Source organism: Pithys albifrons, chromosome 11 (genome assembly GCF_047495875.1).
Source record: "Pithys albifrons albifrons isolate INPA30051 chromosome 11, PitAlb_v1, whole genome shotgun sequence".
In the NCBI taxonomy this organism is placed as follows: Eukaryota; Metazoa; Chordata; class Aves; order Passeriformes; family Thamnophilidae; genus Pithys; species Pithys albifrons.
In genome coordinates this window covers 14,121,329-14,134,052 of record NC_092468.1, presented here as the reverse complement: position 1 = coordinate 14,134,052, position 12,724 = coordinate 14,121,329, and the positions used below count along the sequence as shown (strand labels likewise).

The 12,724-nt window shown below is 46.6% G+C and overlaps 1 protein-coding gene across 8 annotated transcripts in view; it reads right to left on the bottom strand.

The window, feature by feature from the left end:
• Positions 1-10,010, bottom strand: part of LSG1 (large 60S subunit nuclear export GTPase 1) — a 30,350-nt gene extending 20,340 nt beyond the window's left edge. For all 8 annotated transcript variants that reach the window (XM_071566145.1, XM_071566139.1, XM_071566140.1 and 5 more), the window contains exons 1-13: positions 9,897-10,010; positions 9,704-9,821; positions 9,290-9,410; positions 8,647-8,733; positions 7,703-7,789; positions 5,600-5,660; positions 4,719-4,895; positions 3,229-3,654; positions 2,860-2,961; positions 1,935-2,078; positions 1,512-1,635; positions 876-955; positions 64-237 (exon numbers count right to left, since the gene is read on the bottom strand). In XM_071566145.1, the coding sequence (XP_071422246.1) occupies positions 64-237; positions 876-955; positions 1,512-1,635; positions 1,935-2,078; positions 2,860-2,961; positions 3,229-3,654; positions 4,719-4,895; positions 5,600-5,660; positions 7,703-7,789; positions 8,647-8,733; positions 9,290-9,410; positions 9,704-9,821; positions 9,897-9,980 (1,785 nt within the window). In that variant the 5' untranslated portion in view covers positions 9,981-10,010. The remainder of the gene's footprint in view (positions 1-63; positions 238-875; positions 956-1,511; positions 1,636-1,934; positions 2,079-2,859; positions 2,962-3,228; positions 3,655-4,718; positions 4,896-5,599; positions 5,661-7,702; positions 7,790-8,646; positions 8,734-9,289; positions 9,411-9,703; positions 9,822-9,896) is intronic.
• Between the last annotated feature and the right edge of the window lie 2,714 nt (positions 10,011-12,724).

The following is a 12,724-nucleotide window of genomic DNA, read 5'->3' as shown; positions in this document are numbered from 1 at the left end:
CCCAGTAACTATGAGTAAGTGCTGCAGCAAAAATGCCTAGAACAAATTTCCTCCAGAATTTACCTGATGGAAAAATGTTTTGTCCACCACATTTTCAATTTGCTTTGCTTTGGTATTCTTCTCAGGCTTCACCTGTCCATTGGCCTGCACAGTTCTGCTCTCCAGGCATCTTTGATGCTGGTGTTGAAAATCATTTGGGTCAATACCAGGAGGTGGATGGCAATATAACAGCTTCCCCTGTGAAAGCAATGGGACACAGTTACTACCAAAGAAACTCAGAAAGAAACCCAGAGAGGAAAGAAAACACTCCAGACCTAAGAAGTGCCCCTGAAGCCCAGGGGCTCATGCTGGCAGAATATAAGTACACTCGATTTCTCCTCCCAGGCAAAAACTGGCTTGACTTCTAAGTTAAAGTACTGTTTCACCTCTACTTCCAAGCACCATTTCCAGCTGCAAACAGTAAGTGCAAAACTCCCAGGAGCACCGGAGGATCCTGTTAAGAAATTCTCAACACTAAGTTGCTGAGAGGTGCTGCAGAAGCATGCAGTATTACAACACTCAGAGTTTCAGTCCTTACTGCCAAATACTGGTCCAGCTATGGAATATGGGCAGTTTCCTGAATATCTGCTGGTTATTTTAGAGATACGACTATTTATTTAGCTAGCACCATACTGTTAAGCAATCACCTTTTTAAGATTATGCAGCTTGAGAAGTTCAATTTATTCACTTAAAACATAAACCCAGCCCAATTTAAAGAGTATTTCATATACAGTGATTTTATCCAGAGAAACAGAATTCACTTTATTGTGCTCCAGTGAAACCTTTAATACACATCCTAGTATGAAAGGAAAAAACCAGATGTAGGAAGCACTTACACTGACATAGTCTTTTAACACATATCGAGCTGATCTCGGCTGGTCTGGCTGTCCATGAGCTGTCATAAAGCCTCTCATATCTGGAAGACAATTCCAAAGTACATTCTGTGTAAGTACAAGAGAATTAATATGTTCTTTTCTGCTGCCTAACTGCACATTTGTATCCTTGGTAAAAAAATAAAAATCCTTTAGAAAGAGGCTTCTGCTGGGGAAAAAAGGGAATATTGAGAGGTACTGCAGAAGCACCCTGACTCGAAGGGAATGATGACAGCTGGTATCTCCCTACCAGCAGAAACCTGCTGGGTTTTTACTTTTGTTTTAAGGGCAGAGCATCAGAATTCACTGCATTCTTCTAAGTCTACTTAAAAACTCAGTTGATGGGAGGTATCGGAAAGGGTACACTACAGACTGGCAGGGCATCTCACCAATGTCCTCCACACCATCTACATATGCCAGATGGCACTGTCAAGGCACACTTAGATGAGTCATTAACAAAGGCCATGCTGAGTGGATATTAAGTCCTTACACAGAGATTCAGTGCACAACAAACCCCAGGTGGGCCTAATGTTAAAACGACCTCCTGTTCAGGACCATGTCACAGTGTAGGTGACAGATTTTATAAGGATCATCACTTACATCCGTATGCTGTTAGCAGCTCTTCAGCTGTTGGCTTTCGATCTGGATCCTCATCTTCCCTTGGCCTTATAATACTTATTCCATAGGTTGCTTCCAAAATGTTTCGTGGGATATGCTGGCAAACGTAAGCTAGTGAAGGAAACGACCTGGCGATTTTCAGCTACACAAGTAATCTCGCCCTCGTCACTACTCCAAGAGCAGTTCTGGATTTTGTTGCAAACCAGAAAAATAGAACAAGTCTGACAACAAGATGAAGTTGAAATAAGGTGGGAAAAGACCAACATAGCAGGGCTGTTTTACCCAGTATATCCCACCATCCTCAAGGCATGAGAACGTGGGCTGCTATCAGGGCTTCAACACACTACTTTGCATACTCCAGATCCAACCCTTGCAGACAATCCCACAAACCCATGCAAAGGATATTAGAGAAATAGGTGGAACATGGTCCCTCATCTGGTCTATAGGCAAAATTCCAGAACAAATCATTTCTGCCTTGGTAGAGACGAAAGATGGCATCACCAGACCAGGGCAATCACAAAGGCACAGGCCGGGCTCCACATACAGGGTCTACATGACAAATAACCAATTAGTTCACTGTCCATGGAGGAAACAGAAACAAAAAAATGAAATATGGATGTAAATGAGAATAAGCAGAAATTCTTCTAACACAGACATCTGCCCTGCTGGCCCCAATCAATGAATTAAGGAAAAGTGATATGAGAGACAGAAGCATGTCCAAAATTCCTAAATAAGGTGTCCAAATGGGGGCAGCAAGACCTTCAGCTCTCCAGTCTGATGGAAGAGATGAAAGTGCTCCACAAACCTTTAACTGTGTTTTGAAACAAATAGGAGATTGAACAAGTACAATCCTATGATGGTCCCCCATTATAGCATTGGAGTTGCTACCTCCAAATTAAATCTTGATCAATACAAAAACAGCAGCAAAACTAGACTCACTCAGAGCAACGATGTGAAAAAGACAGATGGTTTGAAACCTTGACCTTAAGCTAGCCAGAGGAACGCTCACCTTAAAGTTTCTCTCCTCTTGACTGGTGTTAAAAAAAGAATGGACAAATTACCTAAATAAAATCAGGAGATGAGAAACATCTCCCATTGCACAGCAGCTCTCATAAGTGACTCCAAACTCTAGCAAGAGTTTGGAAGCAAGAACTAAAGTTCAAAAACTATATACATCAAGACCATCCCTCTCCAACACAGTCGGCTGGCCAGAGATCAGTTTGGCAGAGTTCTCAGTGAGTGCACGTGGTTGCAACTAGTTCACAATGAAGCTCTTTTCCACTGGGGAAAAAGAAATAATAAAAAGATGGATACTGTTTGTTAGCAATACCTGAAAGTGTTTTGTATGACCTGGTGTAGCAGACACCGACACCTTCTTATTTCCAAGGATTGTGTTGATGGTTGAACTTTTGCCAACATTAGGGTAACCCACCTAGATGACAAAGAAGTGGAATGGTAACAGTGGCATCAGGCAGGGTGATGCCAGAAGACTGACAGAGCTCTGACAAAAAAGTACTTCAATCAAGTGTACTAAAAAGCCTAGGGCAAGCAGCAGAGAACACTGAGCTCTGGTGGTTTGTGCTTGCAAGTTTTTAAACCCTTACAGGAAGCCAGGCTACAGGATGATTTTGCAACAGAGGGCATATGGAATTAAAATTTAGATTAAGTAAATTCCATTAAAGTACAAAGTCCAACTCACCAGCCCAACATTTACTTCCCCATCTTTCACCCTTGGTCCATCATGCATGGTTTTGAATATCTCCAACAGCTCATTTCTCTGTACTAGATGGCTGAAGTTCCTGATGTTCCTGTTCTGCTCCTGCACTACATGCTGCAGTGCAGCACCATCAGTCCTGTTTTCCATCCTCTCAGGAGCAATACCATTTAGGCTGTCCCCGTCTTCATCTTCAGAACAAGTTTGCCAGGCCTCCTCTTCATCTTCTTCACAGTCCTCATACTCATCGCTGCTGTCATCATCACTAAGCAGAACCTGGTTTACAGTTCGCAAAGCACTGTTGGTGGACAGGCTTCCTGTGCTACCTTGTGCCGTGGTGTCTTCTTCTTGACTGGAGCTTTCATGCTCAGAATCACTCGGGTGCTCTGCTACACTTTCAGCATCTAGTTCCTGTATGAACAGCATTTCACAGGTGAAATGAAAAGACAAGACCAAGGCTTGCTGCTGATTGCAGTTGCTGCAGTGCAAACAACTATATTTTCATCAGACAGATCCCAAGGGCTGAATATTCACTGCTTATATCACACAGTTATTTTTAGGGTTCTTAAGTATGATGCAGACACAACTACCCATTTCAGGAGAATGACAAAAGTATTCCAAGAGGGACTGTTCACAGCTTCTCTGTGAACTCATTAAGAGGCTTCTCTCCAGAAGCACAGCTCTGCATGCACGCACACTCACAATGATTTTTTAAATTATTAAATGTTCCTAGTAATAGGAATGTTTTTTTTTCAAAATATTCAGAACACAAAGACATTTTGTTTCAGATCTAAACATTTCTGTCTTGTTTTCAGTCCACCTCTACATTTCTGCCCTGCAAAGACTTTACATTTCAAAAGGATTACCTTTTCAAAACACCAGTATTTTGTCCTTTACTTCAAAAAAAGAAAACAGAACTAACACTTTCAGTCTCACTTAGTCTGCAAAAACATTCTATACAAGGACTGTACATCAACTGAGCACAATAGGTACTTTTGAATGAGATATGAGAATGGCTGAATGGCTGTAACAGATGAAAGTGGCCCTACTGATAGCAGGTAACCTGGGGCAGCAGCTGAGTTTGTTCCACTGGGAAATAAAAGGCTTTCAAGTATCTTCTCTAAGAAACACTTCCCCTCTCTGGGAGAAAAAAACCTTTGCACAGATAATGTCATGTCTCACAGGACCACTCTTTGAAAGGTTTCAGATTGTTTCAATGAGTTTGCAAACAGGTCTACAATGGCTGTTTCTGTGTTCTGCACTTTATTCACCACTTTACTCCTCTCACTGTTGTCTCTGAAATGATCATTCAAATGTTGTTTTATAGCTGCACAGGTCTTTAAAATAATCCTTCCCTGAGACAAGGACAAAGCTGTTCCCAGAAAGGATGGGAGGTCTACTGCAGGCACAGCTGCAAATCAAGTTTACCATCACCAGCCAGCACATTTCTAGTTTGAACTGGTCACCCACTGTACCTTTGCTTCTCCAGAGAGCCATTTCCGCGCTGCCAAAGCTGACCAGAACACCACCTTAACACCCTCTTTCTCAAAGAACTGTGCCCAAGCAGCCCGCTGCTCCTCACTCAGCAAATCTGCTTTGTTGATCAGGATCATGTTCTCCTTGTCCTTGCTGACTTCCTTAACATAACTTTCCTGAAGAAAACAAGAGGAGGATCAGTTCATACTCTGGTTTTGACTCCTCTTCCCTGCAAGGTAATACAAGAGCAACAAGACAAGTTAGCCCATCCAGCTCCACTTGAGTGTAGTCAAGTTTACCATTGCCTGGGCTCGGTGGAATTGGTGTTTAGCAGACAATTCGACAAGGACAGATTGGAGCATGGGCCTACCACAACACAGCTTTTTGCTGACCCCACGTGCAAACATATTGTCTGCTTAGAGTTATGACAAGATATTAATCAGCACCCTGCAGCAGCAACTAAGATGACTATCTGACAAACTTAATGTCTCATTGATGCAGTGCTCTTTAGTCTATCATTACAAAGATGTCACTTCAATAATTCTTGATCCTTTGCTTTCAGTGCAATAATCTTCACTCACTTTTATTTCACTATGCTTTTACACAGAATAATTCCTTTAAGTGAGGACACTCATAGTGGGTAATGAGGAGTAATATAGTATTTGTAGAACTGCCTCTAAATTCACAACATCCTGTGTGAAATATCAAAAGACACCAAAGGAAAATAATTTCATGCCACAATACTTGCATAAATTAGTAAGATATCCACTTAGGTACAACAGCAGAACAGCTTTAAGGTGGCTAAATACTTTAAACAAAAACAATCATATAAACCTTATGATATAAAACTAAGACAACATTCAAAAAGTGATTTACTTACCAGATCTTGACATCTAAACAGAAGGGGGTTTCTAGCATCTACTATCTGGACTACAATATCACTGCAAAAGTAAAAGAAAGCCCCATAAAATACTCCTCCTTACCTTGCCTCAAAGGAAGCACTAAGTCATGGCAATTATTCACTTTCAGATTTTGCTTGGAATTTAAATAGTTTTAACTGTGTTATTGTAAAGGTACCTCAGCAGCCCACCTGCCTAACAGAGCCATGCTTCTGCTACAAGCCAGTACTGCTGTACAGTATTTCCTCCTCACTTAATACATTCTCCTGCACAGTTGGCAAGTGGGAAGGATTTTGCCCATCCATCTACCCTCTAGAAATGCTCAGCAGGCAAGAACTAGAGTAGTGGTACTCTGTGCTTTATAATGGTACTAAAAACTGTGATAAAACAACTCTATTTCTGTCTATTCTCATCCCCAGCGGTGGCAGGGCAGTTACAGAAAGAAAGGCGAGCTGGTTTTATTACACAGCAAGATATTCTGGAACACTGTTGTCCCCATGAATGGAACAAAGTCTCCCACAAACAACCTGCGGATTCTTAGTATTTGATATCAGGCATTTTCAGAATTTCTTTGTGCTCTTCTGGTCATAAAAATCATAAACCAGTGAAAAAATAGCCCTAGATTCCGAAAACACATTGATCCCCCATGCAAACAAGGCCTTACAACCTGCTTTAAGCAAACACCTTCCAAACCCAGGCACCAGGTTGCCACCACATATCTGAGCAACACTCCTCAGTTCTACAGGTCAATTAAATGCAGTGGCTTCAGATCCCAAAGGCATTCATGCTTCTTTTCTCAAAAGGGCAGAGAAAATGTAACTACAACCTCTTTCACTACAGCTTCTCCAGGCAGTATTTTAAAACACTGACTGCCACATGCTGATTCTATTTGTTTGACAGGGAATTCTGTTAACTCAGGATGGCTTCAGAACACCATGGGTTGAATGGGAGAACTTCAAGCCTCACTAGGCAGTTGGTTAGATATGAAAAAAAAAAGAAAATCATAACTGCCCCAAGGGAGTAATTTAATAAGCCACATGGGTACAAAAAGGTACTGCACAGTTACAGAAATTCAGAGATCAATACAAGAGAAAGCTGATACCATGATACTGGGATGAGATACAGAGAAGGTACTGAATCACATTGCTGGGAACGAGTTTGAAGCAAACACATGAAAAGGCTGACAACAGATCAAATTATCTGACAAGGTAAGGGACTGAATAACTTTTCCATTCACTTCTAAGACACCATCCTCACTCTACATTAAATAAAAAGCCTCAACAAGGGCAGAAAGGCCACCTCAAAACACTCAGTACACTCACACTGCCCATTATGATACCCTACAGTGGATGCTCCTGACCAGCACTCTCCCAGCCAAAGGCTCAGCAGCACCCAGTACAAAGCCCCTTCTGTAAAAGGACCAGCTCATCATGACCTCACTGGTGAAGTATTTTTCAATTTTAGAAAAATCAGATGAGATGATCTCAAACTTAATTACTAGTGAAATTAAATGCCCCAGTTAGATTAACATAGTAGATAGCACTCTTATTGTATTACAGCTCAGCAGAGCAAACAAAGCTATTCCTGTGATACGACAGCCTGTTGTCTTTTGTGCACTGCTGCAACTTCTCTGCGTGGCAAGGGGACAAGGATCAAGAGATTCCTTCTTTCCCAACATTTAGTTCATCTCCATCACCTCCTTCCCCTGAACAGCTGCAGCTGTGTGGTTGGGAAAAAGAGGAAAGGGTTAATCTCTGTAAGGGACAAAGACACATTCTTAAAAGAGACCTCCCACACTGAGTTACTGGAAGAGGCCAAGAGCAGCAGCACCTGAAGAATCTTGAGAGACAGAGCAATCCACCTGCACATTGCAGTGCTGAGAACTAGTAGTTACCACTAAGTAGCTGCCATTCTTCATGTCACATTTTGATCAATTCAAAACAAAATCACTTCAGTGCTGATAACAAAACATTACTAACTTAGTTGTTTTCTCTGTGCTCAGACACTTGAAGTCTGACTCAAAAGCTTCAGTTTATGAAACATTAAACATTACTTTTTCAAAAGTGGACAGTGAAATACTTTACCTTCTTTCAATGACTCTCCAAAGTTGACGCCAAAATTCCAAGTTTCGTTCAAATGGGGTTAGAATTAACTTTTTCTCTTCCTCAAGGCTAAGGCAAAACAAAAAAATAAAGTTGTCACTTTGGTCCATGTTAGGCAGTAAGCACACTACCAGTTTTTCCTTGGATCCCAGGAGGCTTTAGTTTCAGAGAGAGCGCTCAAACCAGACCTGCCTATAGGTACTATTTTTGCTAGTTTTGCAAATAGATCAAGCACTCACTGCTGTCAGTGGCACCAGTTCAGCAGTGACTCAACAGCTCCTGATCATGGCAGTGGAGAAGTGGTAAGTGATAGAAAGCACAAAAACTCATCAAAAGTCTGCCCATGATATTTTGGAGACACAACAATAAATGAGAGAAGTTATCTCAAGTGGCAGCAGTTACTACTCAATTAAGTAGCACTTGGAAAAGGTAAGGAATTTGGGGATGGACCTGAAATGGCTCTATACAACCTCTAACTTGCTGTTACCACCACCTGAACAACTTCACTCAGCACAAGAGTGGGTTTGAAGGGCATGAGCAGATACCACACAACTCTCCAAGCCAGCAGATGCAGCACCAAGCACCAGAACAGCACAAACTGCTGTACGCAGGCTGGTAGCACTGCCTGCTATTGAGAGCAGCGCTGTTGCTCTTAGTAAACACATCCAGCATTTCTCTACTTCACAGGCAAATGCAGAATATCACATGCCATGCTGAAGAATTTTAGAAGAACATGATGCACACACAAGACAGCTTTACAGAGCTCACTATGAAGACATGTTTGGACTGCGGCTGGGATGTCCAGCCTTCCAAGACAAGTACAGGAGATGGTAATTTTATTGACCCAGCAAGGATAAATACAACCCACTGGTTCTTGTGTCTTAAATGCCACCAGCTACTTATCCAGACACAAGCAGCATACTCACTGGGCAAGCTGTCGCCTCCACTCGAGAAAGCTCTCCCTCTCTGCTTGCTTCAGGTCCTCTGGACTGGTTGTCCTATCCCAGCGTGGCCTGTAACAAGCATATTTTGGAGTGGTCAGTAACAGCACTCAGACCAGCTACATTACTGCAGTAAACAGAAAGAACACAAACACCACAAGTTCAGCTGTGTAAGGATGGTTATAGTTCAAATGTGAGTGCACCTGTTTTCATCAGTTTTAAGTATTATCTTCTTTCCTTGTTCCTTCCAAAGTGCATTAGCTGAGAGTATGTGCACCAGAACTCACAAAGCTGCCTTCTCAAGCTAAGACTTGTAGGGCCTTTAAGATGGGTGATTAATTTCCCTGTCTGCCACGCACAGTGCTCTGGGAAGGCTTACCAGGCAGCCTGGATGCACCAGCTTCAGCAGGAAACCCCCCCAGTCAAGGCCAGATGGGCCGGCACTGGGAACAGTGACATGGCAGGCTGGCACCTGTGCTGAGGTTACAACAGGCTCATGTAGGCTAGTTAGTGGCTTCCCCAATAACAGGGTATTGACAAAGCTGAAGGCTGTCCTCAGGCTTGCAGCCACCGAGGGGCTGAGCCTGCTCAGCTGAGGGGCATCCAGGCCCAGCCCTGCAGGACTCGCCTCCGTGGGATCCGCAGGAACTCCTGGTTCTCCTGGTGCAACTGCCGGACGTGCTGAGCCTCCTGGGCTGTGAGCAGGCCCGTGTAGCTCTGAGTAGACACGATCTGGGCATTCAGACGCTCTGCCGGAGGGACAGACGGTCACCCAAAGCCACCCGTGCCCAGCCCTGCTGACCCCTACCACCCTACCTTGTCTCTGCTTCCCCGCAGCCTGGCTCAGGACCTCATCACCTGTCACCCACTCCCCACCCAGCCAAATTTATTGTCAGCCCTACAGATCAGATTCACTCCTTCTCCCGCTCCCGCATCCCCAGATCACTCCCAGCCGTCCATCTGGGTCCCCAGGCCGGGGATGCCCTCCCGAGCCCCCGCTTCTACCCCCGGCATGGGCCCCGACCCCGTCCCAGCCCCTCACCGGCCACGAAGCGGGTGCCGGCGAGCTCGGCCGTGGCCAGGAACTCCTCCAGCGGGCTCTGCTCGGGCGCCGACCGTAGCTCCGGGCCGCGCTCGGCGGCCACCTCGCTGGCGTGCAGCTGTCGGGACAAGACAGCGCTGTCAGTCCGGGCCGCCCCGGCCTCCCTCCCGCTTCCTCAGCCCCCGCGCCTTACCCATGAGGAGGAGGCGCCGCGGCGCTCCAGGCCGCGCTGCCGCTGCAGGCAGCGCCCGAGCCCCGCGCCCCGCTTCTTCCCCATGTGCCGCCGCCGGAAGCAGCAGCCCGGTCACCGCCTCCCACCGCCCCTTCCACCTCCCCTTCCGCCGGTCCCGCCCCGCAGCGCTCCGGGCAGGCGGGGCCGGGTCGAGCTCCCCGCACCCGCCGCCGAGGGGCGACAGCGCTCCGGCCCCGCACCCTCTGCCCGCGCGCCCCGCCATCGCTCTGTGTTGGCAGGACCGCACACACCCGCTGTGCCCTGCCCCGCCAGCTCCGTGCGCGGCACCCCTGTCCGTCCCCGTGCCGCCCTGCCTGTCTGTCCATCCGTCCATCCGTCCAGTCCACGACGAGAGGACACAGTCTTAAGCTGCGCCAGGGGAGGTTTAGGTTTGGACATTAGGAAGAATTTCTTCACAGAAAGGGTGATTGGACAATTGACTTCTCAGGGAGGTGGTAGAGTCATCGTCCCTGGACGTGTTTAGGAAAGGCTGAATGTGGCCCTGCTTGTCATGGTGGTGTTAGGTTATAGGTTGGAGTCGATGGTATAGGAGGTCTTTTCCAACGTAATTCATTGTATGATTCTGTGTCATCTATCCATCCACCCATCTTTCCAATCTTTCCCCTCCCTTCCTTCCTCTCTGTGGCAGTCAGCACAGACACACATCTCTCTGGCGCTTCCCTTTCGAGGTCCAACTCTAACCCTCCCACATCAGCCACCAGCTCCAGCACTGAGGCGGGGGCACGGCTGGTGGGCACGGCTGAGCGTCACGCCGAGGGCGGTGCTGCCGCGGGAGCCCCGGCAGCACAGGGGGTGTGCAGGGCTGACAGCCCCAGTACAGCCCCAGCACAGCCCCAGCACAGCCCTCGGCAGCGCCGGCGGCGGGGCCGGCTTCACTCGCAGGTTCGGCCGGGCGCAGATGTTATCTCCGGGAAGCAAACCGCTCCAGCAGCAAGGCGTGCGAAACCCTGCCCAGCAGCCAGCCATGGGGGCAGGGTGTTGTGTGTCTCTCTGGGGAAAGCCACCAGCTCCTGGGGCCGTGGTTGGCCCTGCGCCCTGTAACACACCCAGCCCAGGGCAGGATCCCCATCTCCATCATTCCACTAGTGCAGAGAGTGCATGTGAGGAATGACGGTGACAAAAAGGGATTTTGGATGCAGCAAAGGGAGTTGTGCTACAAGGTAGCTGGAAAAATCTAGCTCGAGTCTGGGCATCTTTGCCAGACGGAGGACAGGTTTCAGCAGCAGCCAGTTTGGGTCAAGACGGGAGAGAAGGTAAAATTAATAAACAACTCGACCTGTACTTGCTCGCTGAACTGATTTATGAACCATTTCTCCTTTATGGTTGTTGGGTTAAAGCCAGACAGTTTTGACTATAATGTGTATCAGTTTTAATGGGAGAATAACATGGCTAATTCCTGGAAAACACAGGTGGGCAAAGTTCAACTTCAGGAGCTGGCCACCAGCAGCATGGAACCATGCACGACCCTGCATGAAGGAGTGGTTGTGTCTCTTGCTCTGCACTATGTGGTGCCTCCCCATGATAAACATCTATTAAGAAGACGCAGTTTTCCCTTTCTTCTTTTCAAAGCCAGCAACTGTGTGGCATAAATTTCCCAAGTACGTCTGAACCTTTGCCATGCTTGTCCCAGGCTCTGTCAGCACCACCAGCTTGGTCTGGCCCCTCCTTTGCTTCCTAAGGCAAATAAAGATGAAAGGGGGCTCAGTGGTTGTCTTTTCATTTAGGTGAGGTGCTTCAGTGGAAGGCTGGTGGGCTGCAGACAGCATGCAGAGATTAGTAAACTCATTTCTAATCATGTCATCTTTAATAAAACCATCTCAAGTCTTTATGTGGGCACTGAGGCAGTAAAATAAATGCTCATTATTGTCTTTCTTTTGTACTTCAGTTAAAAGTTACCTTCCCTCTACAATGCATAATCACCAGCCAGAGCAGCCAGCCAGCCTGGCCGTCCCCCACGCCTTTGTTCTGGCAGCACTTCTAACCCCACAGCCAAGGCACACACAGTGCCGTTCTCAGGCTCCCCAGCCACAGGCAAAATGCTCTAATAATCCCAGCAGCATAGCCCCAGCAGCACGGCCTCAGCACCACCAGGGCCCTTGCCTGGTAAACCCAATATGAGAGTTCAGGGCTTGATGGACCTCCATGGGACATGGACAGCCACGACCCATGTGGCATGAACTGAAAACAGACACTCTGGGACAGGCAGAAATGCTGGTGCAGTGGGAAAAGGAGGCTCAGGCTTGTCCCACCACCTGTAATCCTCTGTGCATCCTGGGGGCAGTGAGGTTTGCGGGCAACCTGAAGAGCAAAGACCTGTGCATTTAGATTGGCATGTTTTTCCCACATGTTTTTTTCCCACACCATTCCCCATTTCCAAACTGAAGTGCCTCAGAGACAGTCACTTGCAGGTATTTTCTACCACCTCTGTGGGAGCTGCTGAAGAAATGCCCAAATTGCCCACATTCTTGTAACAGATAAATTTCTGGCCACTTCATAAACACCAAGGAATGACTTCTGTCTGCTGATGCCAGCAGCACAGCAAGGATTCCTGTGAGCAGAGCAGTGCTGAAGAAGATACAGATTGGGTGATCCAAGTGACAGTGACATTGGAGACTTGGCTGGAGTAGTAATTTCCTGTTTCAAATGTTTGTCATCCCTCTCCCATTGTTCTGCTCTGCCTACCTAAGACAGGCTGCTACTGGTCTTACCTGAACACAACAACGTGCTGCTCCTACAAGTCATTTATGTATGGATTGATCGCATGCAGT